The sequence below is a fragment of the Ursus arctos genome, unplaced genomic scaffold (assembly GCF_023065955.2).
Source record: "Ursus arctos isolate Adak ecotype North America unplaced genomic scaffold, UrsArc2.0 scaffold_24, whole genome shotgun sequence".
NCBI classification, from domain to species: Eukaryota; Metazoa; Chordata; class Mammalia; order Carnivora; family Ursidae; genus Ursus; species Ursus arctos.
Genome location: NW_026622919.1, coordinates 40,605,974 through 40,632,138, shown reverse-complemented (window position 1 = coordinate 40,632,138; position 26,165 = coordinate 40,605,974). Strand labels below are relative to the sequence as shown.

At 57.7% G+C, this 26,165-nt stretch overlaps 1 protein-coding gene across 3 annotated transcripts; it reads right to left on the bottom strand.

The window, feature by feature from the left end:
- Positions 1-2,279: 2,279 nt before the first annotated feature.
- FOXN1 (forkhead box N1) lies at positions 2,280-23,319 on the bottom strand. 3 transcript variants are annotated; one of them, XM_044390806.3, is made up of 9 exons: positions 23,273-23,319; positions 16,255-16,406; positions 15,407-15,865; positions 12,960-13,073; positions 11,126-11,256; positions 9,699-9,795; positions 6,025-6,232; positions 5,298-5,789; positions 2,280-3,793 (listed from the first exon to the last, which is right to left on the bottom strand). In XM_044390806.3, exons 2-9 carry the CDS (start codon positions 16,375-16,377, stop codon positions 3,474-3,476), a joined length of 1,944 nt encoding a protein of 647 aa, XP_044246741.1. In that variant the 5' UTR covers positions 16,378-16,406; positions 23,273-23,319; the 3' UTR covers positions 2,280-3,473. The 3 variants fall into 3 exon arrangements, with proteins under 3 accessions (XP_044246741.1, XP_026373708.1, XP_044246739.1); XM_026517923.4 differs by having other exon boundaries at positions 12,960-13,070; XM_044390804.3 differs by lacking the exon at positions 23,273-23,319 and having other exon boundaries at positions 16,255-16,447.
- Between the last annotated feature and the right edge of the window lie 2,846 nt (positions 23,320-26,165).

Sequence of the window (26,165 nt, the reverse complement as noted above, 5' to 3'; positions counted from 1 at the left end):
GTGCACGTTGCTGCATTTGGTTCCTGGCAATTTCCCTACGAACCTAGAGGATCCCTGGGCAGTAGAAGGAGGGAGACGACAGGGTAGGGGTGGGTCTAGTCCTGGCTCTGAGGGTGATGAGCTGTTGACCTGGAAGGTCCATGTGGACCTGGCCGGCTCTGGGCCTCAGATTTCTTTTCTCTGAAGTGGGCCAGGTTTCTTAGCTTTGAGTCTTCGGAAACGTCGTGAGGACCCCACCACTGGGTTGAGCAAGAAAGCCCAAGAGACCCACCGTTCAGGCCTACCCGGGCTGCTCTGCGTGGTGCACGTTGGGACTGCCAAACCCATTATGAAATTTTGAGATGCTTCCACTCCGACGGTAAAGGGTTGCCATCTGAATCCCGCAGCACCTTCCTCCCTACCCTGGGCCCTTCTGTTAAGAAGCACCCTCCATCCCCCTCCAGCCTGTTAATGAAAGCAAGGGTGTTTTACTTTTTTGTATCATGGACCACATTGTTATCGTCTGCTGCAGCCTAGAGACAATAAGGGTTTTATGAATATAAAATATATGGTAATCCTAAATATCTTAGGTATTAAAAACCATATACTAGGAATCTATAGATCTATTCTGTGATACCTGTAATATAATATGAAAACATCTGCGATTTCAAACCTGCGCTCTCTCTACCTTATGACAAAATCACAGATTCAACTGCAGCTATTGTGATTCAGGGCTGACATTTGTAATTGAGGGAAATACTGAATTTGAGGTCGAGATGAGTGAAAGTGAAGGCATGATTTCTTCATCCAAATTTTAAAAAAGATTTTATTTATTTATTTTAGAGAGAGAGAGTGCGCGTGAGTGCGAGCCAAGGGAGGAGCAGAGGGAGGGGAGAGGGAGCCTCTCAAGCGGACTCACGCTGAGCGCAGAGCCCGATGCGGGGCTCCATGTCACCGCTGCTTAACCGACTGAGCCACCCAGACGCCCCTCTTCATCCAACCTAATGAACCCATGAGCTAACCAGTTTTAGAACCCTTATGTTTAGAGCACCCCCCCCAAAAGGGTTAACTCCCCCAGGGGGCGCCTCCAGACCCTGCATCCATTCAGCTCACCCTCCAACGGTGAACGTTCGGTGTGAGGTGGCCAGCAGGGGGCAGCATATGAATGGGAGTGTGGGGCTTGCTCCGACAGCCGCTGCAGCTGTTTTAAGACAGCCGCTGCAGCTGTTTTAAGTTTAAGGGCTAGTCTGGTTACAAACACAAACACGAAACCCCAAATTCTGTTTGCCACCTGTCTTACTTGTGTGGGTGCCAGCTCACTTGTAGGTGCGCTAAATGGGCCCATGGACAGAGATCTTACTCTGGAAGAGATCTCTGCTCACCGCTTAAGCTGGAGGTGTGGAGTAGGGGCTTACAGTCAGGGCTGGGCTGGGGCAGGTGGGTCTTTCTCTTGGATGTGCTGGCTGGCCACGTCTCCCCCCACTGCCCACCCTACCCTATCCCTCTAGTCCTGGACACAGGCTCTTGGGGAGGGTGCTGCTGTAGGGTGGGGCTCTATTATGGTATCTTTTCCGGAGCTGTCTTCTAGGGTAGGCCGGTGATGTTGACCTGCTTCCAGGCCTGGCCCCCGGAAGAACTTTCGAAGCAGAGTCCCCACCTGGGGCTGCTCTGAGACTTGAAATTCATGTGTGTGCTTCTGTCTCCCATACCTATCCAATGCCTGTTCAGGCAGAGGGTAGGTCTCCCTCTTAGTCTGTCCTTCGGTGACAGCAGTCCATCTGAGCTGGTACCTTGGAGGGGAGGCTGAAGTGCAGTGAGTGGGCCCCTGACCCTCCAGAGACCACCTTCCAGCCCACAGCACCGGGCTATGCTCCAATCACGTCACCCGTGGAACCCGTAGCCCGAGCCAGGGAAAGATGGGGGAAAGAAGCCACACCCTGGACAAGGAAGTGACCCCTTCTTGTGTGAAGAGATGGGGGGCTCGAGGAGGAAAGCGGTGAGTCTCAGTAGGAAGGGGCATGGGGGGAGCGAATCCTCTTCCTTCTTAGGGGCAGGACAGCTGCTTCCTTGGATCACTGTGGAAGTTCTCCTGGGAAGAGGCCCCTCCTACCTTCCCTCTCCTCCTCCCCAGGCTGGTCAGGAAGTCCTCCTCGATGCCTCACTCGTTGGATTTGGAAACTTCACAGTACAGATCGAGGGTGAGGGTGACATTGCAGACCAGGGTATCTACAGTTAGTGTGGCCTGGCCCTTCGGCCCAGGGAGGGGAAATCCGGAAATGAAGCCTCAGGAGCCAAGACCACAGGCACTTGCTTTATTGTTCCAGGTCAGGGGTCTATGGCAGGCCGTCTAACCAAGCCCAGGCTAACCTCTGGGGGTTCTTGTCACCCCCAGGTGCAGGGTAGGATGAAGCTCCCACTTGATGGGGGCTGGGCTCTCCCATAAGGCAACCAGCCCACACCCCTGGCTCCGGGGACATCATGGGTCTGCCAAGCAGTCAAAGAGAGGGGGAGGTCTGCCACCACCCCTCGGCCCCGCCAGCCTGTATCACGCTCCCCTTCCCTGAATGCCCAGACCGCCTGGGACCGTTGGAAGTCATTAGTAAGTTGGAACCTAAGCTACATGAAGTTTTTATAGAGGAGTAAGATCGTAGTGCCCTGGAGGGCCCCTTCCTGAGCCCAGGGCTGGGAGAAGAGGACACTTTTAAGTTTCTGAGGGCAAGGGCTTTTCCAAACACTTTGTGTCAGAATTGGGCTCAGTTTGGTCCTGGGGTGGCCGTTACCTCTCTTGTGTGTCATTCTGGGGGAGGTCAGACAGCATGTACTGAAGATGGGCAGAGCCTGGCAGAGTGGGTGCTGCTAATAGCAGCCCCCTGGGGGACCCCCAGACAACTTGGGGAGAGGCTCCACACCTACTCCTCCTTGACTGGCTGCTGGGATGAAGATGGGAGAATAAATACAGGGGGCTTCCGGGAGAGAACATGCTAGAAGGGGCCAGGCCTGCAGAAAATGTGGACATCAGAATAGGGTTTCAGGGTGGTCTTGGACCTCAGGGTGAGGACCTGAGCCCTCAGCTCTCAGTAATGTAGTTCTGATTCCTCTGGATAGAAGGTATGTGGGTGGGTGTAGGTCTGGTTGACTCTGTGTGTGTATGTGTGTGTGTGTGCACACACGTGCATATGCACACACATATTATGCAGGAGGGCGTAAGTGTGGATGAGTGTGAGCTAGGGAAGGTGTGTTTTTTCCTTGCCTGGACACTTGGTCTTCAGCGACCCTGAGTGAGGAGCTGGCTCACCAGGTGGCAGAAATGTGTGAGGGGTGGCATCGTGGGTGGTGTCTTCTTCACCCCCAAGCTGCCAGCCAACAAACAGTTGGCTTAGTGGCATAGGGGACAGGGATGGTTTTCCTTCCTTGACCTTCAAGGTGGGCCCGATGTGGGCGGCCAGCTGGGACTTCCAGGCCAGACGAAGGCTGGAGCTGTTGCTGGGCATGGCTCACGCTAGGGCCATGGGCTTGGAGCTGGGGCTGAGGTACACAGAGGGTCCCGCAGGGGCCGTGGGGGGTGTGGGCTCCAGCTCCATGAAGGCCGAGTAGAGGGTGGTGAGGTGCAGGTCGCCCAATGCCCCAGAGCCCCCACTGCCTGGCGGTGCCAAGTCGCCGGCCCCACTGCTTGTCTCTGCCAGACAGGGCCCCGGCGGGAAGCCATGGGGTGGTGGCGGAGGTGGTGGCATTGAAGATGATGTCGGGGACGAGGTCACCAGTACCAAGGGGTCAAGGGCCAAGCTGTCATCCTTCAGCTGTTCCCACAGGTTTCCTAGTTGGGGGAGAGAACAGGAGTCACTGGGAGGTACCAAGGAGCCCTGTGCATCCCTATCCCGTGGCTCTCACATGCTAAAGAGAGCGGGATTGGGGTAACCTTGACTGGGGAACAGACTGTGGGCACCAGGGAGTTGCTGGAACTCTCCGATTTCTCTAGAGATCTCTGGGGCTCTTCTTTTGGTGGGAGGTGGGGTAGGCAGTCAAGGGCCTGAGAGCCGGCTTATTGGAAGGTTTGATGCCTGTGCTGTGCGCTCTGGAGTTAGCCTGCAGAGGGAGCCCCTGGAACTCCCCCCCCCCCCCCCCCCCCCCCCGGCTCCCCCTGGCCCAGGCTCCCAAGAAAGGTGGATCTGCAGCTGAGACCCAGGGGCTTCTAACACTGTGCTGCCGGACCCCAAGAGGCGGTTGTGCTTGGCGCCCTGGGCCGCCTCCAGGGCGGGCCGGAGGGAGAGGAGCAGAGCCTGGAGCACTGACTCTAGGGAGGATTCAGTGCTGCCACCCCGTCCTCCTCTTCGTGCTGTGGGACCTGCATCATGGCAGGCCGGGGCCTGGCGCTCCTGCCTGGGGTTTCAGGGCTGCAGGGATGGAGGGAGGAGGCCGGACTAAGCCCTGGACTGAACTCCGCCACTTGGGTTCCAATCCTAACTCTCCTTCTTTCCAGCTAAGTAACCTTGAATAAGTTACTTAACCTCCACGTGCTTTTGTGAGAGGAGTTTAACAATCCCTTCGGTCCTAGGGGCCCCGAGGAGAGAGCACACGTGAAGCTGATGGTTAGTGGTGAGCGTCGTGCCCCCTTCTGGCTGCGGCTGGGGATCTGGCTGCACATTTCTAACAAGCTTACCAGGACCTGGGCTGTGGCCCCACAGCACGGGGAGCTCTGTGAGGGTCAGCTGTCCCTACCTGCTTGTGGATACCCCCACCCCCCACCCCCCGTGCACCCAGAGGGTCTGCGGCCTGGGTCAGCACCCTTCTCCAAGCCTCCTGTGGCCAGGACCAGGGTCTGGGCATGCACCGGAGTTTAGATCTGAGTGGGTGGGCTTGGCCGCATGCAGAGATGGGGCAGGCAAGGTGGAATGGGATAGATAGAACGTCTCCCCAGACTCCTAGCCCCAAATCTCGGCAGGACCTGCCTAGTTCTGAGGTCTTCCATTCTTCCCCAGGGGGAAGGCCTCTCTCCTTCTGCCTTAGAGGGAATGAGAAAACGCAACCACCGCTGGGAGTGTTCAGACTGGCAGTCGCTCACAGCCACTGTGGAATGGCACATTGGGCTTTCTCCCAGCTTCCCGGAGCTGGGAGTGCTTTGATGATGGGGTCCGTTGGAACATGTTCAGGGGCAGCAGGAGGAGGGAGATGGGGGCAAGGACATTCCTCTTTGCCCCTTGGCACCCCTGGCCAGTTTGGGACTTCTCTGCTTCAACTGACCAGAAATCTGGCAGCTAGCAGGCCACAGCCTGGAGACTTGAAGGGGATGGGCCACCTTCCCTTTCCCACCCCCGGCTCACCCTGGAAGTCAAAGTCGGTGAGAGAGGGGTTGATGGCATCCAGGTCAGTGCCGAGGTCTCCGTCTGGCAGCAGGGTGTCATGCATGGTCCTGGCCGGGGAAGGCTCAGCCAATAGCTTGGCGCTGTGGCTGGGTGGGGTGTTGGCGGGCAGAGGCGAGTCCTGGGGGGTGCCTGGCTGGGCCCGCAGCTCAAGGTGCCCATCCGGCTGTGGGAACAATGGCTGTGGAGGTCCGGGAGGGGCCAGGCCCGGTGAGAGGTGCGAATATGTCTGCCCATAGCAGGAGGGCACGTGCCCCCCAAGTAGGTCCTGCAGGGGGTTCTTGCCGGGAATGGGGCCCGGAGCTGGGTGGATTGAGTGCAGCGGCTGGGAGAGCCCAACTGGAGGGGCCAGGGGCCGGATGGGGCCTGAGCTGGCCAGCCCAGGGGCTGGGCAGCCCAGCAGTGGGGAGCCCAGCTTCTCCCTCTTCTCTCCAATGAGGCTGTCCAGCTCTTCTGCAAAGGCCCAAGAGAGAAGAGAGAGGGACAGCATTAAATCGCCCTTTCCCCCCAAGCTCTCCCCAGCCCTGGAACCACTCAGGCCTTGGCTCACTAGTAGGTTCTCTTTGCTCAGCTTCTCTCCCTCTGCCCTTCTCCCCCTCCTCCCTCCCTCCCCTCCCCCCTCCCCAACACCTCCCTCCTCCGGCTCCTAGGCACACTGACCCTCCCTGGCCTTGCCCGCAGCCCCCACCTGGCTTGGCCATGCTCTTGCGCACAGCCATAGGGTCTTTCCGCTTCCACTTCTGCAGCTCCTCCTGCATCTTGTCGATTTTGGCCGGATTGAGGGCCCATAGGCAGCCCTTGCGAGAGGAGCTTCCTGATTTGTTCTCTACCTTCTCAAAGCATTTGTTGAGAGAGAGGTTGTGGCGAACAGAATTCTTCCAGCCGTCAGGAGCCGTCTGCCAGAGCAGAGCGGGACAAGAATTCAGGCCAGGGTCAGTAGCCAGAGCCAGGTCTGGGCTCCAGAAAACTCTTTTGCCCTCTGGGCGCCGAACTGCCACCCCTTCCGGGGCTTGTCGTCCTCCTCAGCACCCAGCCTGCGCTGGGTACCCTTCAGTGGCGGGGGAAGGGTGGGTAGGAATCTTGGCCCCGAATTATTTTCACCTAACATCTGCCTTTATGCCAGCGCCACCTCCAGCCGACCCTTCCCCTTCCGAGGATTGTCGGGGTGATTCATACAGGGAGGGCCCGTTCCCCATCTGGAGCTGGCCCACTCCCCCTGGGTCTTTGGGCCTGTGCTCGGACCCCTCTGCGGAAAGGGAACTCACTACTCCCAGGTCTCCCCAATGCCAGCTTTGGAATCAGGAGGAAGCCATGGGATGCTCCTTTCCTGGGGCTGCCTCATCCCTGCCTGGACAAACTCCGGAGAAAAGAAAGATGGGTGAGGTTGTATTTGGGTGTGTGCCCGTGTTGCACATATGTTGTGTGTATGGCTGGGTTTTGGTGAGAGAGCGAGGTGTGGGGGGGAGACTGGCTATGCGTACGTGTGTGCCTGTGTCCCTAAGTACGTCTCCCTGATGGGAGCCTGTGTCCGGGGTGTGGGTCTGTGAATTCCTTTGAGTGTGAGGATGTGTGTGTGAGAAAGTCTCTCTGGGTGTGTGGGGGTATCCATGATTGTATGTGTGTGGGTGTGAGTGTTCACAGGAGTGGGGGGGGGGGCGTGTCCCGGTGGGGGGGGCAGCCCTCAGGTGGGGAGTGGGGGGGGGGCTCGTGCCAACAGAATAAACACCCATTAGGAGGCCCGGTCATGCCACCAGTGCAGTAATTGTGCCCAGGGAGGGTTGTAAAAACCATTAGGCTGACTCAGTGGGGTGAGAGGCGGTGGCGGGGGTGCCAGTGGGCACCCCCCATCCCCCCTCCTCCAGCTCTGTTCTAGCCTCTGTGACAGTCCTACGCCCAGCAGGGGCCGACGGTGGGCAGAGCTTCTGCTCCAGGCAGTGGGGCCCCCATGCCCTCGCCCCTTGGTCCCTTTTCCCTTTCAGCTGGCAGTGTCTGCTCCACGAGGGGCGGCCACGCCCTCCTCCCCAGCGCCCTTGCCGCAGGGAGCAGCCAGGCTGAATCACGCCCAGCAGAACTGGGTCCCAATGCCAGCGTCCCTGCAAGTTGCTGGCAGCAGCTGCTGGAGCCTTTCTCAGGGGGCAGCTGGCCTGGGGCAGGGGGCTGGTTGAGATGACCCCCAAGGCTCCCGGGGTCAGGAGGAAGGATTCTTGAGCCACCAGACCAGTCAGCTTGGGATTCACCTTCAACTCCCACGACAGTCCCTACTAGGAGTCAAGGCTGTGTCGCCTGCTGGGCAGGGTTAATGTGCACTGGGCCCTTTTATGGGCCCATAAATCTGTGACTTTGGGATGCCAGGGCAGCCCCCACCCCAGCCACTTCCTGTTTGAAAGAGGGATGGTCAGCACCAGCAATTATGTCCAGTGGCTGGACACTTCCCCAGTCCCATAGCCCTGACTCATGGGGCTACGGGACGCCCACCTCAGCTGCCTCGGGCATGAGTGCTACCCACCCCAGGGTCACTCTGTTCTTGCCCGGAAAAATGACCTTCAAATGGAGAGTGAGTGATAAAGGGGGCAGGGGATCTTTGAACTAATTCCTTAGGTAGGTCAGAGGGGAACCGTCCGAGTTGGAAGGAATGGATGTGCCAACTGGTCCAACCTGACCATTTTACAGATTGGGAAACTGAGGTCCAGGGAAGAAAGGGCCTGGCGGTAGATCACACAGAAGGCAGTGACAGAGCCCAGACTCCAGCTCTGTCCCCTTATTAAGGGCCCTGCCCAGGTCACCCTATAGGGCTGGCTTCACCACTGGGGCCCGTCCCATCCTCACAGATGCTTTCTCTCTGAAGTCAAATGTAAACTCAGGAGTGAGGGAGTGATGCAACTGACTAAGAACAACAACTAGAACCAAAAAAAAAAAGTTGTTAGACCTCTTCACTCTTCAGTCCCATAAAACAGGGATTACACGGCTCCCAGGAAAAATAATTAAGCCAGGAAGATGAGATGCAGGGAGGGGCTGGGGGCCAGGCCGGGAGTTGGCAGGGAGGAATGGCTGAGAGGAACTGGGCAGGGCCCTCACTTCCCTCTCTCTGGCCTGGCCCCTTGAAGCCCTATAGAAGACCCTCCAAAATCTTTGGGGGTTGGGGAGGGTTTTGTCTCCGGATCTGTTGGGCTATCGGGGCAGCCCTGGATACTGGCTTTGATGCTTCTCAAATGCCAGAGACAACTCTCCTCCCTCGTCCTCTCCCTTTCAGAATCTCTGGTGGATGACCGTACTTCTCCATTCCTGGCCAGACCACCCTGGCCCCCTTGCCCACTCCTCATTTGATCACAACGCAGCAAGTACAAACTTGTTTGAGTGTCAGCTTCAGATTATGCTCAGGCAGGACAGTTGGGAAGGTAGTGGGGCCAGAGGTCACCTGCTCGCAGGTGGAGCTGAGTTCTGGAGCTGGGCCTCAGCTCCCACCTTCGGCCTGGTTCGTAGATGAGATTATACCCACCGGGTGTAGACCTAGGAGAAGGCACCCCTCGCACACAAGCTCTGATCTCCCCTGCACCCACCCTGGAAGAAGAGGTCTGTGCTGGAGGGTATGGGGGGCATGCCGAGAAGGAAAGCGGGTGATGTGTGAAGCCAAACGGCTCGAGCCAACAACCGATCCCCCCTGTCGTGTGACCTTGAGCAGGGGGGTCACCCTTTCTGATGTGTTTGCCCATCTGGAGAGAAGGGCATCTGTCCCGCGTCTAGGGAGGGAATCGGGCAGAAGCCCCTTCCGTGGATGACAGGAAGTGGATACTGTACGTGGGAAGGTCAGGTGAGCCACCCAGTTCCCTGGGACGCTTGCAGACCATGAAGCCCACAACCCGCTTTCAGGCTGCGCTGCAGTTGAGCCTGCCACCCACCGAGGCAGATCTTAATCTCTCCCTGGAAGGCAATGGGTCCTGTGGTCCCAGCCTCCCATGCCACCCTGGCTGGCTATAGCTCCCAGATTCCTCTAACCCTACAGCATCCTGGGGGCAGGGGGGCGACAGTGTCCCATTTCTTCCCAAGCTCTCTCTCTCTCCCCACTCGGGGTAGGTGGATGCTTCTTGAAGCCTCTCAGGACTGACACGTCCGCTTTTCACCAGCATGAGATCCAATTCCAGCCTGCTGTGTAACCTTGGGTGAATGGCTTGAGCTCTCTGTTCCCGACACAGAACTCTGACTTTTTGACGTGGAGACGAGAGGAAGTGTGGAGGAGGAGGCAAACCCTCTCCTGGCTTTCATTCTCCCCCTTGCTCTACCTTCCAGCCGAACCCTCTGGCTCCAGAGAGGCCTGGCTTGCTCGGGACTCGGGGACGTGAGGAGCGGGGTGGATCTTGGGCTCACCTTGAAGTAGGGAAAGTGCTCCGTCATGAAATTGTAGATCTCGCTGACAGGAAGGCTGCCCGTTTTACTGTTCTTAAGGGCCATGAAGATGAGGATGCTGGAAGGCAGAGAAAACCTTGAGAGTCTGAACTTCTGAGCAGGCGCGGAGTCTCCCCCTGACCACCCCTCCTGCCCTGGCTGGAGTCGTTGGGGAGGAATACCCGCTGAAGATTTAGGTGAGAGGCTCTATGAGGTCGAAAGGAGAAGGATGAGAAGGTGTCCACTGAAGGCGGGAATTACTGAGATACAAGGGTCTCGTGGAATCTGAGAGATCTGGGTTGTAATCCTGGCTTGGCCACTCGCTAGCTGTGTGACCTTGGGTGAGTGCCTTAACCTCTCTGAACCTCAGTTTCCTCAGCTTTGAAGTAAGGCAAGTAATAGCTACCTCAGAATCGTGAGGATTAGGGACGATGCCTAGAACATAGAAGGCACCTGTTAAACGGAAGCTATCATTACCAGTCAGCCGTCAGCCTGCGCACGGAAGGTTGGATACTCAGGGAGGGAACTACGGTTTCTTGAGTCCCTACGATGCGCCAAGCATCTTCTCTCACTTCATCTTTCCAAAGGCCTGAATATTGTTGTTCCTTTTTTTTTTTTTTTTTTTAAGCAGATGAATAAACAGAGGCTCAGAGACAGTCAGCAACTTGCCTGAGGTTTCACAGCTAGTAAATTCGAGAGCCTGGACTTGAACTCAGTTCTGTTGGACTCCGAGGATTGGGTGTGCTCCTTTCTGTGCATCAGCCTGCCACCCACAAACCCCTTTTCTGTGCTCTTGGCTGCTGTTTGAGCTCCTTTTCCTTCCCTGAGCTCACACTGACTGATGACCCGATCCCACGTGGGGCCTGGCACACAGGAGGTCAAGGGCCACTGCTGATGGGAGGAATGAAAGTTCAGGGGGAAGGTCTCCAGGATGGGCTGGGGGTTGTGGGCTCGGCACTTACGGCCCCAGCCCCGATCTTGCAGCCGCTGGATGCCTGAGCTGCGTCTGTAAGCCTCATCCCTCACTTATCTCCAGGAGAGCTTTGGGGTGGGCTTCTCTCTGTAGCTAGAGGAAAGGGAGGGGGAAGGGGGAGAGCGTCCCTCCTAAACTCTCAGTCCCAGGCCCTGGCCCCCAGGAGGCTAGAACTTGGGGGTCCCAATCTCAGGGCACAGCCTCTGCTGAGTAGAGGCACTGACATAGCTCCGCGGGGTCAGACAAGGGGTCAGAGGTAATCCAGTCTATCCGTCTGCCCCCATGTGGGCATCTCCTCTCCAGCACCGTCTCGAAGCCTGCCGAGTATGACTTCCACCCTCTGCCATCACCTTATACCTTGAGGCTTCCGTGTCTCAGGTTCCCAATGGTCCTCCTAGCCCTCTTCCTTCCACCCCAGGGGTGCTGGGAAACATACCTGTAGGAGTAGATGGGTTTTGGGAAGAGAGGCTGGTGCCCATCGGTGCTGGCCTGGGGCGCGATCCGCTGGTATGGATAGTGTGAGGAGCCCAGGTACGGTATGGGGTAGCTGCCACCACCTGGTGAGTACTGTAGAGGTCAAAAGGGCAGAGTGGTTGCCATGGTAACCCCGTTCATATACATCCAGAGAGAGAGCTGAGCCTAGATTCTTCTCTCCCTGGTTATGGGCGCCAAGAGCAGAGCCATGTGAGGGGGCTGCCAGGGGTGTGGACAGCGGAGGGCCCCTGAGGAGATCCCCATTCCCACATTCGAGATCTCAGAGGCCTCAAAGCTCCTTTCTCCCAGTTCCTTCCTCTCAGGCCATCTAGGTCTCCTGGTTGCCATGGTGATGGGGAAGCAGTGGGGCTGGGCTAGAGAGTGAGTGTGAGGCCCTCCGGGCCTCCCCCACATCTCCTGGAGCCGCTGGGTCGGAAGTGGGGTGTCCAGCACCGGCGTTCGTTTGCTGGGCACTGCCACCTTTTACGAGTTTCAGTGGCTCTTTGAAAGGGCCGGTCATGGTGGTGGGCAGGTGGGGGTAGGAGTTTTTACGGCAAAGGGAGTGGCTGCGGTGCCAGGGGTGGTGTTTTATGGGGGCAAAGGGGGTAGGAGACTCTGACTCCCCCATCTGCTCCAGGCTGAGGTGCTCTTTCCAGGTCACCCAAGAGACACTTAGTGCTTGAGTCACCCTCTCTGCAGGCTCTATAAAGCCCTGGGTGCGGCCATCTTGTTCGAGGGGGGGTGCGGAATGCAGAAAGCATCAAAGCAGGGCTAGGCATGGTGAGGCCATTTAAGGTCTGGCAGCCCCTTAACCCTGCTGTGGCTCCGTCCCTGATGGGCCAGGCTGCCTCAGGACACCCCCCGCCCTGGGTCAGACCCTGAGCCTCACGAGGGCTTTAGCCATTCCAGCGGGGCTCCTCGTGGCAGCGAGGATGACCCCTCATGGGCTCTCTCTGCTTCCCTCCATCTCTTTCTTGACCCCGCACAAAGCAAGCCGTCTGACCCCCTCCCCCTCCCCCCCCCCACGTGCCTGCCTCCCTGGCTTGGCCAAGATCAGGGCCAAAGCGAGAAAGAGCTGGGAGTAAAACCTGCTCCACAGGCAGGGCCTGTCTCAGTGCCAGGCTGCAGGTGGATGGAGCTGGGCGCTGGGCAGCCACTTGCTCCGTCTTGCCCAGTGACTCCTGGGAGCTGCCTGGCTGCTCTGGGGCTCTTTTCTTTCTCTTTTTAAAAATCTGCATCCCATGCCCATGCGGGGCAATTACTTGGCATCCTGTCCACGTTGGAGGAGCTGAGGCTGGGCGGTGGGGTGAGAAAGGGGCAAAGGGCCAAAGATGATGGGTTCCCGGAGCCTTCCAGGTGGGAGGGTCTCCCAGCTCCATGGCTGGTCCCACCCTGTCTCGGTGAAAGGGAAGTTGGGGGCCAGGGCTATGTAGCAAGACGGTGGCTGACCCAGGCGGGAGCCCATTGTTCCCTTTCTTCTCAGTCCTGTGTGTCATCCCACACACTCCTTTTCTCTTGGCCCCTGTCTTTGTCGGACTCTCCTCCCTCTCCTTTTGGTTCACATCTGGACCCTGCCCCACTCTCAGCCCCACTCTTTCCTGAGACTCTCAGATGAGCCCCACCTACTCCTGGAGAAGGGCGATTGCTTCCTTCTGCGTGGACCCCTGGCCCTCCACCCCGGGCAGCCTGGACCTCGGGCTGCCCCTACCTGGCAATGCAGACACGCACACTCACATCCATGCACCACAGAATATCCCGGGGCCCCAGGGGAGCATGCCCACCTGCCCCTGACGCACCTGGTGGAAGGGGGCCTGGGAGGGACAGTACATGTGCTGCAAGGGGGGCTGGTAACAGTACATCCCAGGTCCAGTCTCCAGAGCTGGGGGCTTGACCTTGACTTCTGAGCCCTGCTGGAAGAAAAAAAACAGATGACCAGGTGGGGGCCTTGGTTTTCTTCCTCCCTCTCTCCTGTGGCTTGAAACTTATACAAAAGCAACCTCTACTCTGCTTCCCCAAAGCTTAGTCCTAGAGAACAAATGGAAGACAGAGAAGGTCAGGGATTTTCCTGAAGGATCTCAGCAAGTCCGCGGTGGAGGTGGGGCTGGAATGGACAGCACTCCCTACCCCGCACCTCACTTCAGGTGAGAGGCTGAGGCTGAGCTGTCCAGAGGACTGGGGACGATTTGACAGTGGTCACAGCGAGGTGGAGTAGGGTCAGAGATCTCTCTGGAAAAGCACGGGATACAGGGCTTGATCCCACTCATCAATCCTGGCTCGGGGCCTGCTTGCGTTCAGAGCTGCCAGCCTCTCAGAGCAGGTCTGTGAAGCACCCGTGGAAAAGGTCTAGAATTCCCACTGCAGAGCCATATAAGGGGAGCACAGGAAGTGGTCAGACAGGTTGGCCAAGCTGGTGACCCTAGCCCTGCCCCTTCCTCCTTTGCAAAGCCCAGGGGAGCTCCGGCAGGCTCTTTGGAGGGGGCTAATGAGTCCCCCGACTCTATCTCCTGGCTATCCTCAACTCAAAGGCTTTTGCTCCCTGCTCTGGGCAGTCTACCCCGTTGCTGGTCTGCTAGAGCCCCATGCCACTCTTTCACCCCGGCGCAGGGCACCTATGGCTGCTTCCCATGGGTGGTGAGCAACCCACGGGGTCCCCAGAGTCTAGCACAGATCTCTACCCTGAGAAGAGTCAGAAGGAGTGCACAGCTAGGTGCTGGAAGGTGAAGAAGACCACGAGGAGGTAGACCACTCTTCCTGGGCTTCCCAGCGGCCTTGGGAACCAGTATCTGGGCCCAGAGGGTCAAATCAACTGTGAGCTCTTTTTGGACGTGCCTTGGGGTTGCTGATGCAGAGATAGCCATAATCATCGGATCTCAGGCCTGGAAGGGCCAACAGCACTAAGGTTCAACCTCCTCATTTGGAAGATGATGGGGCTGAGCCCACTGGGGCGAAGTGATATGTCTGAGGTCACCCAGTGAGTCGACCAGCTAGCTGTGGTTCTCTGGGCCCGAGCTCCTCTCCACTGTGCAGGCGGAAGGGAGTGGGCTCAAATCTCAGCCTCACTTCCTAGAGGCCAAGGGGTACCGTGGGAAAGTCACTTGACGTCTATGGAACCTTGGTTTCCTCATCTGCAAAATGGGGATAGCAGGAAGTCTTTCGAGGGTTGTCTTGAGGATTAAACAGGGCACTTGAGAGAAAGCATCCTGCATGGTGCCCAGGGGCTGGCAGCTAGTGGATTTGGGGGGCAGTAACTAGTATGATGACGCCCTCACTGTGAGTGGCTGTCATGTTCAGTGGGCCTGAGGAGAAGCCATCAAAGAGCCCCAGAACCAAGGGTCCTGTCTCGGCCACAGCTGGTAGAAGCCCAACCCCTTCTCTACCTTCCAAGCATGGGAATCAGGCTTTTTGGGGCTGGCTTGGGGATGGAATGGGAGCCTGTTTGAAAGCAAGAGGTGAGGAGAGCTGGCGAGCATCTGGCGTAGGCACAACCCAGGCTGAGCCCGCTCAGTACTCACTACCTCGGGGACCCCCAAACCTCCCTTTAGCTTTCCTCTTCCCAGGGCAACAAACCAATGAGGCAAGTCCTCTTAATCGTACTTTTCAGATGAGGCCCAGAGAGGTTAAGTGACTTGCCCCAAATCACAGTTTGTGGGTATGGCTGTGGAAGGACATGCTGACTTTCCAAGGTGAGTTCAAGGTATTTGTATGAATATACCCCAGCCCCCTTCTGGGCAAGGAATGGGGCCCCGGAAGTGTCCTTTGAGAAGACGGGAGCCCTCTCTCAACCGGGTATGTGGCTGCTGGAGAGGGAAACTCGCGCTCTTTGGCTCCTCCCTAAACCCTTTCTCTGGGTCTCTGGAATGTGTTTTTCTTCTCACATTTGCATATGGGCGGGTAGGTCTGGCTGGGGATTCTGGACACGTAAACAAACAGAGAAGTCACACACTAGAATCCTGACTCAGGAGCCTCTGGGAAGCTGCCAGCTTCCTTAGTCTGACCTGCCTCCCCCCCACCTTGGCCCCTCCAAGCCGGGGCAGGGCAGCATCCCCTCCCCAGCTGGCCTGGAGGCCAGGAGGAAGCCGAGACCCCAACTTTCTGAGCTTGCTGCTTCCCTGGTGCACACTGACCCTCAGTGGAGAGGTCTGGGAGGGGAAGATGGAGTCGGAGCTCAGAGGACTCATTCTGGGCTTCTGGGAAGTAGGACCGCTCGGGGTAGGTGGGATGCCCACCGGCCACTGGTACTCACCAGGACTTGGGGGCTGTGCTCTTGGCTGGGGTAGGGGAGCCCGTTGCACCAGGCCTCTGCTGAGAAGCCAGGCAGGAAGGCCTCAGCCTCCCCCACATCCACGGGGATCTCCTCGAAGGCCTCCAGCGCCCCCGGGGTCTTAAAGGAGTGTCCATCGAGGGCCAGGGCGGTCTGGGCCTCGGGGAAGACGTCCTCATGGAAATGCCGCTTGTATGGGTGGAAAGGCCCATGGCCGCCCTTGAGGAAGCGCCCGGGGCTGCTTGCTGGGCCCTCGTCAAAGCCGAAGCTGGGGTACTTGTCTGAGGGCGAGAGCCGGAAGGGGCCCGGGCCCGGGCCGGCTGGGCAGTGGACTTGCTCAGGGCCTGGTGATGCGACGCTGGGGCTCTGTGGGGGCAGCGAGGATGCCCTCTCTGGGGGGCCGTCGGGCACAAATGACGAGCAGCTGAAGCCGGCAAGCTTCTGGGGCGGACAAAGGGTAGAGAGCCCGTGAGTAGAGGCTGGACCAGGACCCTACTCTGTGCTAGGGTAACGGGGTCTGCGGCTGAGCTCCGGGGGGCCCCCAAATAATTGAGGAGCATAGACTGCTCTTGGAAGCCCTCATCCAACGAGGGCACACTGCTCCTAGATGTGAGGTGCCCCAGCTCGGACAGGTGCACAGCCCTGCCCTGGGAGAGCCCCAGACTGAAGGGATAAGCAGAGGCCTGCCTCCGAACCCTCTGGATCTTGGAGTCACTGGGTACTTGCTCACTGCTGGAAGGGACAAGGCAGATCCCAGGAGGTCCCCAGGGGAGGGGGTGACGGGTCCACTGCTCGGTGCAGCTCCTCGAGCCGAGGTGCCAGGTACTTACGTTCTGTGGCACAGGGGAGCCTGGGAGGCCCGGTGCCTGCATGAGGTCCCCCTGCGGCTCGCCCTCCAGTCTGGCGGGGCCGGGCAGCGTGGCGTCAGACTGCGGCGGGAGTAGCGACACCATCACCCAGTCCTGGCCTCGAAGAAAGCCGGCTGTGATGAGAGTGAGGACCAGGGTCCTGGGGTGACCAACCCCAAGCTCACCCCCTCCACTCCCACCCATCCCTGGGCTGGAACCTGCACTCCAGCCAGACATCTGGTGAGACAGACAGACAGACAGGCGGATAAACAGGCACAGTGAGAGAAACGTCCGAGACGGAAGGAAGCAGATAAGCAGTAAGAGACAGAGGAAGAAAGCACAGAGGGAAGACTGGAGAGAGAAAAAAACACACCAGGTAGGAGACCCCCCCTGCCCCCAGCCCCAGGAGGGAGAACTGGCCGTTCTGGTGCTCGGCTGCTGATGGTTCCCTTGAGACCCTGCCTCTGGCCCCTATGTCCCCAGCGAGAGACTGGGCTAGGTGACCGTGGCGAGCGGCCTCCGCTCAGCAGCCTAGCAGGTGGCTGGTCCGGAGAGAAGGGGGGCTGGAGAGAGTGGGTCAAGCCTCGGCCTTGGGTGGGAGTGACCGTCAGGCTGCAGGTGACCCAGCCCGCCGTAGAGTTGGGGCCTGTCACAGGTGCTACTTTCAGGGACTGGCGAGACCAGTGTGCCCCTGGGGACTTGAGGGGACCTGGTTGCCTGGTGGCCCTGTGAGCCTGACCTGGTCCCGGGGTGCGGCCACTGGCCCATGGCGTGATGTCCGGCTCGGGCTGTTTCTCCTACCGCCTCCAAACTGCCTCTCATACCTGCGACCTTGTACAGGCCACTGACCTTTTTTTAAAAAATATATATTTTTAATCTTTTTAAAAGGATTTTATTTATTTATTTGACAGAGAGAGATAGTGAGAGAGGGAACACAAGCACAGGGAACTGGAGAGGGAGAAGCTGGCTCCCCGATGAGCAGGGAGCCCCAACGCTGGGCTGGGTCCCAGGGCCCTGGTATCATGACCTGAGCCAAAGGCAGACACTTAATGACTGACTAAGCCAGGTGCACCTATTTTTAAAATTTTTTTTTAAAGATTTTTAAAAATTTATCTATTTGACAGAGAGACAGAGAGAGAGAGCACAAGCAGGGGGAGCTGCAGGCAGAGGAAGAGGGAGAAGCCGGCTCCCAGCGGAGCAGGGAGCCCGACTTGGGGCTCCATCCCAGGACCCTGGGATCATGACCTGAACCGAAGGCAGATGCTTAACCGACTGAGCCACCCAGGCGCCTCTAATATTTTTTTAAAAAGTAATCTCTACACCCACCATGGGGCTCGAACTCACAACCCCGAGATCAAGATTCACGTGCTCTCCAATAGAGCCCACCCGGCGCCCCCAGGCCACTGCCCTTTCTGAGCTTTGGTTTCACCATCTGAAAAACTAAGGGCTTGTAGTAGATGATAGCTCAGAGCTCTTTCTGCAACGACCTTCTACAAGTACAGAACGTTGTCCCCGGCGCAGCCCAGAGGTGGAGAGGACTCAGGTCCAAGTCTTTCCTTGCCAGCTGTGTCAGGGAAGCTCTCCGAGCTTCGACCCCTTCATCGACAGAGCAGGGAGAGAGGTGGGGCCTCCCGCCTAGGGATGCGTAATCAGTGCAATCACACACGGGAAGCATTTTCCACGGTGCTTAGCACATCCTAAGTGCTCGCTCGTCGCCAGTTCTCGTTATTAATATCTCACTAGTGCGGCCTTGCTGTTACCATCCCCAGCTTTCTGCCTTCCTTCTCCACCACCTGCAAAGGGCCGTTCTTCTGGAAGGTACTCCTCTTTGCCCAGTAGTCTCTGAGAAAGACTGCCCTTTGCTGAGGGCCTGCTCTGGGCTGGCCGCCGTGTCAACAATTTGGGAAATTTTCTCATTGGTTTGTCAGAACAATACGGTAAGGAAGGTACACTCTTAACCCCACTTTACAGTTGAGGAAACTGAGGCTCAGAAGGGTTACGCGACTTGCCCAAATCACACAGCTAATCCTTAATAGAGTCAGGATTCGAACCCAGGTCTGTTCGCTGGACTCCTCTTACGGTTTTTTCATTCGGTGGGGGCCAGAGTAGGTGTGGGCTAAGCTGGGGGGCCAAGCAACAAGAACAGCGTGAGGTTCACACTTACCCCTCCTACCTGAGACCTCTGTCAAGCAAATGAGGATAAGTGCATGTCCCGGGCCAAGCTCTCCCGGGAGCTCCCCCGGGACCCCGTGGTGCCCAGCCTGGGGTCGGCTCGCCGTTGATGAAGAAACTACCTCCTCCCTTTGCTTGAGGGTATTGGGGACAAGGAAGGGAGGGCATTTGCCCCAAGTCCCTCAGGGGATCAGTGGCAGAGGGGGCTAGTAGCTGGGGTCCAGGTGGGGGCCCGTGGGAGGCTCTCCCGCCCCTTCAAGAGTCCCTACCGCCCCTTCTCCATGTCCCGGCACCCGCTCAGTCGCAATGCTAAATGTGGCGTGACCAGGGAAGCGCCGAGCTGGCCGTAACTGGACACCACAGCGGAGCAGGCATGGGGCCCGAGGCGCAGGGCAGCCCATCTCTGGCTCCGCATGACCGCCGGTCTGGCCCCCGTTCCCCGGACAGCTCTGGGACAGCTGGGGCCTGCCTGCCACGCCTGGATCTGGCCCAGAGCTGCTTTCCCAAGCCTTCTCCAGCACCTCCAGAGGCAAGGCCGGGGTCCTTTCTCCCCCCGGGTCTCAGGCTTTGGAACCCGTGGGGCGGTGGTCGCTCCTCTCTCTGGAGGCCGAATAGGGTGTGGTTAACAGCAAGGGTTTTAGATTTGGTCTGACCTGAGTTTGAGTCCCAGCTGTGTCACTTCCTCGTGCTGCGATTTTGAAAAAACTGTGTAATTCTCTGTATCTTGTTCCTCTGATAAATGGGGCTTGTGGACCTATCTCACAGGGTCGTCATGAAGGTTAAGAGAAACGATGTGTGTAGGATGCCCGGCCCATAGAAAATGCTCAAGGACACACGTCATACATTTGGCCTTACTGGCCACATGTGGCCGTGGCCTCTGACCCCGGCCTCTAGTTTCCCCGATGGTCTTGTGGCTTCGGGCCTGGAAGGCCTGGAAGGCCTGGGAAGATCAGCCAATGACCCCCAGGGGGCAGCTGCCCTCGCTAGCCCTGCCCTCTCTGCCCGGCCTTCACTCAGCCTGGCCTCAGGGGGGCTCAGACCCCAGCTCTGCTCCTTGAGCTGTGAACCTGAGGAAGCCTGTCTGAGCCCCAGCTTGGGCCACACCTCCTGCTGAGGGTCTGACCTTCCGGTAAGGCCCCCTAAAACCTCTGTGCCACCCCCCCCCCCCCTTGCATCAGCCTCTACGTCCCAGGACATTATCTGGAGCCCTGGCTGACTTCCTGCGTCTCAGAGACCTTAACTGAAGGCTTTAGTTCACACACAGCCATAGGACTTTTACACTGGCTTAGACAAGCCCCCAGGGACAGGACCAAAACCAGGGAGTGTATACGGAGCTCAGAGGCCCGTCCCTCGATTTGCACTGAGGATGTCGAAGTGCTGGAATGGCCCCCCGTGCAGGGCTTCCTCTAGGTCGGCTTTAGAGATGACCACTCCCGACTCCGTGGCACCCCCCCTTGGTCGCCTCAGCCCAGACTCTGTTTTATGAATGAGGAAAGGAGGCCCAGAGAAGAGGTTCGGTGACTTGCCTAGGACCACACAGCCCCCAGGAGAGGGGGGTCCTCTACCAACTGCATTCAAAAGAGGCTGGGCAGTGGGGCTCTGATTGGTGTATATGGGGGGGGGGGTCCCCGTCCAGCACGGGGAGGAGCTCACTGTGGGGAGAGGGATGAGGCTGCGTTGGTCCCTGACCCCTCCCTGGAGTAGCCCTCAGTGCCCCTGCGGTTGGATGGTCTAGTTCGGAAGTGCTAGAGTCAAGATTGGGTTTGAATCCCAGGAGCTGTGGGACTTTGGTTGGGTGCTTTACTTCCTTCCCTGGGCCTCAGTTTCCTCATCTGTAATAGAGGGCTAATAATACATACCTCTCTGGAGGATTAGATGAAATATTGCTTGTAAATAGCTTAATGCATAGTACATGGTCAATAAATGGTAGCTATTAGTAATAATTAGCAGTAGAACAGAGTTAATTTAAAGCATGAGCTCTGGGGGGAGGGGAGGAGAACTCCCCCCTCCGTCTCCGTGACATCATCCTCCTGCATTGGCGGAGGCTAAACTTCCCTCCCCTTGACTCTCTGGCCTCAGAGATCATTCCAGTTATCTCCCTGTGGTAGAGCCAGTGTCCCTAGAAACTTCCAAGGAAGATGGGGGATGGGGAGGCCTACTCTATTACTTTGGATCCATCAGGAGGCTTCGCTAATGGCTCCAGTGTCCTGAGGCTGGCATCCGCACTCAGAGGGAATCTTGGAGTCTAACCTCTATCCTACCTGCTTTAGTTTCAGAGAACATGATGGGATGTGTGTGTGTGCAAACCCATGTGGGAGGTCCAGTCAGCTCTCCTCCTTTCTCAGATCGCAGGAGCTACCAGAAATGGCTGCCACGACCCTGCCGCTTAGTGTGGGCTCCCCCAACCCACAGCCTGCCCCCTTCCTGGGCTGCAATTTACAAAGCACTTGTATCTGTCATCTCCTTCGTTCTCCCTTTGCCGCAGAGGGTAGCAGGCACTGGTGTGCTGGAGACAGCTACTGTGGCATTACAAGAGCCAGCTGTGCCCACCTCCTTCTAGCTCCCCGTTCTGTCAAATCAGCCCAGGTCGGCCCTGGTGTAAGCATTTACCCATGGACATTCGCAAACACTACACATCGGGGCCTTTTTTTTTTTTTTTTTTTTTTTTGAGAACTGGCTGGTGAACACTGATCAGCACACCACCAACAGGGGGCAAGGTCATTAACCCCATTTTTCAGAGGAGAAAATTGAGGCCCAGAGAGAGGAAGTGACATGCCCAGTGGCCCACGGCTAAAACTGAAAATCACATGTCCGGATTCTCAGGCCGCCGGAGCCCCAACCACACCCCCAAACACACAACACTCCAGAGGTGCAACCCCAGCAAAACAGGGTCTGGGGACCATTTCAGTAGCTCGGCATCCTGTCTAGCCTCTGCTGTCTGAGCTACCTGTCCTCTGTCCACCACCCTCGGAGAGTCGGAGAGTCGGAGGGCAGGGGTGGGGCTGGAAGAAGCTTCCCTGGGGTCAGAGGGAAGGCAAGGCAGAGTCCCTGCTCCCTAACCTGAGTAGGGAGTACGATGGGAGGAAATTCCCCAAAAAGCATGACAACAGAAGCAACTAGGAGCATTACTGCATCCTTGCTCTGTGCTCTGCTCACGAACAGCCAGGCCCTGTGCTCCCTCTACCCGGCACAGCTCCCCACCTCTCAGAGACCCTTCTCCTGGTGCCTTAGGACTCAGGCAGAAGGGGCCATTCTGGGGGTAGGGGTTGGGGACCCCCTGTTTGCTGGTTGTGTGACCTTGGCCAAGTCACATTCTCTTTCTGGACCTCTGTTCCCTTCAAAGTGCAGCGAAGGGCCGGGACCATTTGCATCTGAAGTTGCTGAGACTTAGTCCTGCAAAAATGTATGTGGCCATGGAGCTGTCAGCGGGGCCTCACCCCTGCCTGCCTTCAGGAGGGACGTCCCTGAGGAAATCCTCAAGGAACAACTGGGGGAATTATGATTCCCCAGAAGAGGATTATCATCCTCATTTTATAGATGAGGAGACCGTGGCTCCAGAGGTTAACCCAACTGACCCGAGTCCACCCAGCTACCAAATTATGCTCCCCCCACCAGGATTCAGACCCGGCCTTCGAAGCCAGTGTGCCTCACCACGACACTACCCTGCCCCAGCGCGGGAACACCTCAGCTTCCTTGCTGGCACCTGGGAGCCTGAGTGGTGGGCTGGGGCATCGTGGCAGGTTTCCCTGGGAGGGTCTGTCCCTGCACCCTCCGCGGGTGGCTGAGTCACAGAGGACACGGAGGGCCCTTCCTGAGCGCTCTGCACACTCCCTCCCACTGGGCAGCCTCCTGCCCGCCCTTTATGAGCGAGGTGGAGATGGGACAGTTCCACCTTAATGGTTTCTGTCACCGGCTGCGGCAGCATGTTTTATGAGGGGTGGGGCCGGGCCTGGGGCTGCCTGTGGCCCCACCCGGGGCTCCGCCCGCCCAGCTGCGGAGAGGGGGCCCCTGCAGCAGCTCCGTAATTACCTAGTTGGGGGTGGCAGCGAAGGGCCCGGGGGCTGCTCCCGAGGCTCTAGCACCCCAGGATACTGGGAGTTTGAAGGTGCCAAGAAGGAGGGAGTTTCTAGATCCTCTCTTCCCATCAAGGTTGGGGGTTCGGAAGCTAAAATTTTGGTCCCTCTGACTCATCACCCTGCCTCAGTTTCAGGAAAAAGGGTCAGCTGCCCCTGCCTTGAGATCTGATTAAAGTGCTTTGAGAGGCAGCTTAGGGACAGAAAGGGCAGGGGGAGGAGGGGGGAGAGCAAAGAATGAAGAGCAATCATGTCCCCCATGAGATGCTTTCCTCAAACCTGAGCCCCAGACACCTGCCGCTGAGCCATTCCCATCCCCCGAAATGGAGCTTTCCCGGAGCCACTGCATCATTCCCCCGCTTCTGGAAATAGACTGGTCCTAGACTGTATCACTCGGCGTGCCCATCCCGAGAAAGCACTTGAGCCACCTTCCGTGTCTGGGGCTGACCTGGAAGTTCTTCCAGATATCTAACCTTAATCTCCCTTGTCATCTTAGTCCTCCTGCCCTGTTCTTCCCGCCATCCACCAAGGGACACCCCAGAGGCTAGTAAATGGCAAAGGACCCATCCCTTCTCCAGGGTGGGTCCCAGCCTTGTTGTGGATGCCCGACTCCAACAGCTTCCTATTTTCCCCACTCTCCTTGGCCTGGCATCCCTTCTTTCCACCGTCCCTGGCCACCTCTGAACAGCTCTGGGCCCATCCCCAGCCCCTGCCACCCAGCTCTGGCCCCAAAGGAGCTGAATCCAAGCACTCACAGTGGGCTCGGGGCCATGGCCACCATCACGGCTTCGGGGAGTCATTCAGCCCAGCAACACCCGGGGAGCCTCCATCGAGGTATAAATACTCCTACATGCCTGGACCGGCCCCCTGCCTGAGGGCTGGGGCGGGGCTGCCTCCCCAGGCCAGGCAGGCAGGTCACATGCCCCATAAATGCCACAGGACCACAGGCCCTTCCCAGCAGCCCTGGGGAGACCAATTGGGGCCTGACCTTTCCAGAGAGATGGATGAAGGATGGATGGATGGATGGATGGATGGATGGAGTGCACAGATGAATGGATGGACAGATTGATGGCTGGACTAATGACTGCATGGGAAACTGGACAGGTGGATAGATGGACAGATGGATGGACAGGGGACAGATAGATAGGTGTCCTTGAACTGCCTGAGGGTGTTCATTTGGTAGATGGGAAGGAAGGGATGCTTGGTTTTAAGGAAATAAGAAATGCCACCCCTCGCACTCCCATCCACCCCTTTCTGAGACGCACTTACCAGGCACACTCACACACTTTTCTCCTAGAAAACACTGTCCACCTAGTCAGAGTCCACTGGCTCTACTGGGTTGTCCCTGCTCCTTAGATGCTTCTTTCCGGAGACCTAAATACCCCAACGCCCAGAGAGCTTTCGCTCTTACTCTTGGAGGTCATTCATGGCCCGCCTTTTCCTTCCTCCTGCCTACTCCGGAGTCCAAGCTCTGAGGCTGTGAGCCTCCCTCAGCTCTTGCTCCCAGAAGCAAGGTCAGCTTGCTCTCCAAGGTTAGCAGGAAGAGGAGGAGCAAAATCCTCAATTCCAAGAGCATGAGCCCCTTAGATGGACAACTTTGGGAGAGGGTGCCTCCCCCCACCCCCACTTAAAACCCAGGGGGTTTTAAAGGCATGGTTGGGTCTGATGTTGAGAACAGGCTTCACTAGAGACTTGTAGGTAGACAAAGTGATCCAGAACCACTTGGGGCTTGACTAGAGAGCTGGGCTCCTGGAGGGTGGGGACTTCTTGCCTGCTTAAGCCCCCCAGGGGGACAGTGTGCAGAAAGCAATGGTCTGAGGCCCCAGACACTGATTTCCAGAGAAGCAAGTGCCTTCTAAACCTCAGTCTGCCCAGCTGTGAAAGGGGCCAAAGAGTGGATGGTGAGGCGGGGAATGATGGAAGGAACAGGAACATTTTTCACAGATTATGAAATACGGCTTCATTCTCCCTTACCACAAGCTCCCTCCAGCCACGCATGCTGTCCGTGGGGAGGTGGAGGAATGGGCAGGGGGTGGGACCGCATTGCCAGCCTCTGAGCACCCATTAGCTCTACCAACAGTCCTGTGTCTCGAAGTCCCCCCCATAAAGAAGTCACTCGGCTAAACCTGTGGTCCCGTGCCTCCCTCCTGGGGCTGTGCTGATAACCGGCCGCAGAGCTGACTGGCTATGCTCGATTGGCAGCTGAGGATTTGAGCTGTGAGACCAACAGGGACGACTAGAACCTTGTTTTATCTCACCCCCTAGCCTGGCATTTATCATCTCAGAAGCCCCTGGCTGCCCCCACCAAGGCCCCCTGTTTCCTGACAGGGAGTCCTTCTGACCGAGGACCCCAGAAGTATCCTTTCCCAGCTCTGCCGTCAGCATGAACCTCGGTTCCTCCTTTATTGAATGGGATCGTCTTTGCCCTACCTACCTCACCTGGCTATCCTGGGGACCGAGTGAGAACCAGAAAATCAAAATGGTCGGAGGAAGCTAACCTGACACCCTTTTTCTGGTGCTCCTGCCTCCTCACATGAGGTCCTGGGCCCGTGGGATTTCAGGAAAGGGTTGGGGGCTGACATTGTTCCCCCCCTGCAACCATTTGCCCTTCCCAGGGTGTTCCCGATGGGGGAGGTCAAGAGTGCTCACATCCAGTTGGTGGGCTCCTCTTGGCCTGCCCACCCTCGTGGGGGCTCGGGACCCCCACCACCCCTTGGGGGGCTTCCTGTGCTCCGTACATATCATTTTCTGAGGGCTGCTCATTATGACCTGTCTGTTATTATGGCTGTGAACTCCGCCACCACTACTGATACTATAGATCCAGTCCCGGACAGACACTGGTGCGCCCCCCCACGTTGTTCCGAGCACCTGCGTGCACACACAGACAAGGCGGCAGTAAGCTAACTGCCTGAATGCACCAAACTGGACTGAAAAGAGCACTGGCAGGCTCTCCCACCCAAGTCCCTCTCCATTTGACAGATGGGCAAACTGAAGGCATTGTGGAAGGGATTGTTCTCTGCTCCGCAGGTATCTGGGCTCTGGCCCTTCCTCCAGGCACCTGGGCTGCGCGAAGCTGGCTGAGTGCCCGCTCACTCCCTTGCCCATCTGAGGAGAAGGATGCGGAGAAGCGGTATGTTCTGGGGGTGTTTCTCTGAACCCATCTAGCTCGTGGGCTCCAGCCCCCGCCTTTCTCCCCTGAGCATCCCCAGGTCCCCCCTGGGCTTGGCATTGTCATCCTAAAGAATTTTCTCTCCAAAACCCTTCCCACCTCCGAGAGATTGGGGACGCTCATGGGAAGGCTCAGAGAGGCCGAGCCTCCTCTCCAAAACCACATGCTCTGTGGGGCCCAACCTGGGCTCCACTCACCCCTCCCAGAAGGAGCCGGGGACAGCTCCCACAGTGAACGGGGCTGCTCCGGCTCTGCTAAGATCACTCTGGCTCTGCCAAGTGGAGTCTGATCGGTGTGTGTGTGTGTGTGTGTGTGTGTGTGTGTGTATCTTTGAGCACATCCTATGCCTTCCAAGACAGATGGACTGGTGTAGTGTGGGGCATGGCTATGGAATTTACAAGTGTAGGTGGAATCTCCAACTGTCTCCGGGCAATCCAGTTCCAGGGATACGCCCCATTCTAGGGTGTGTGTGTGTGTGT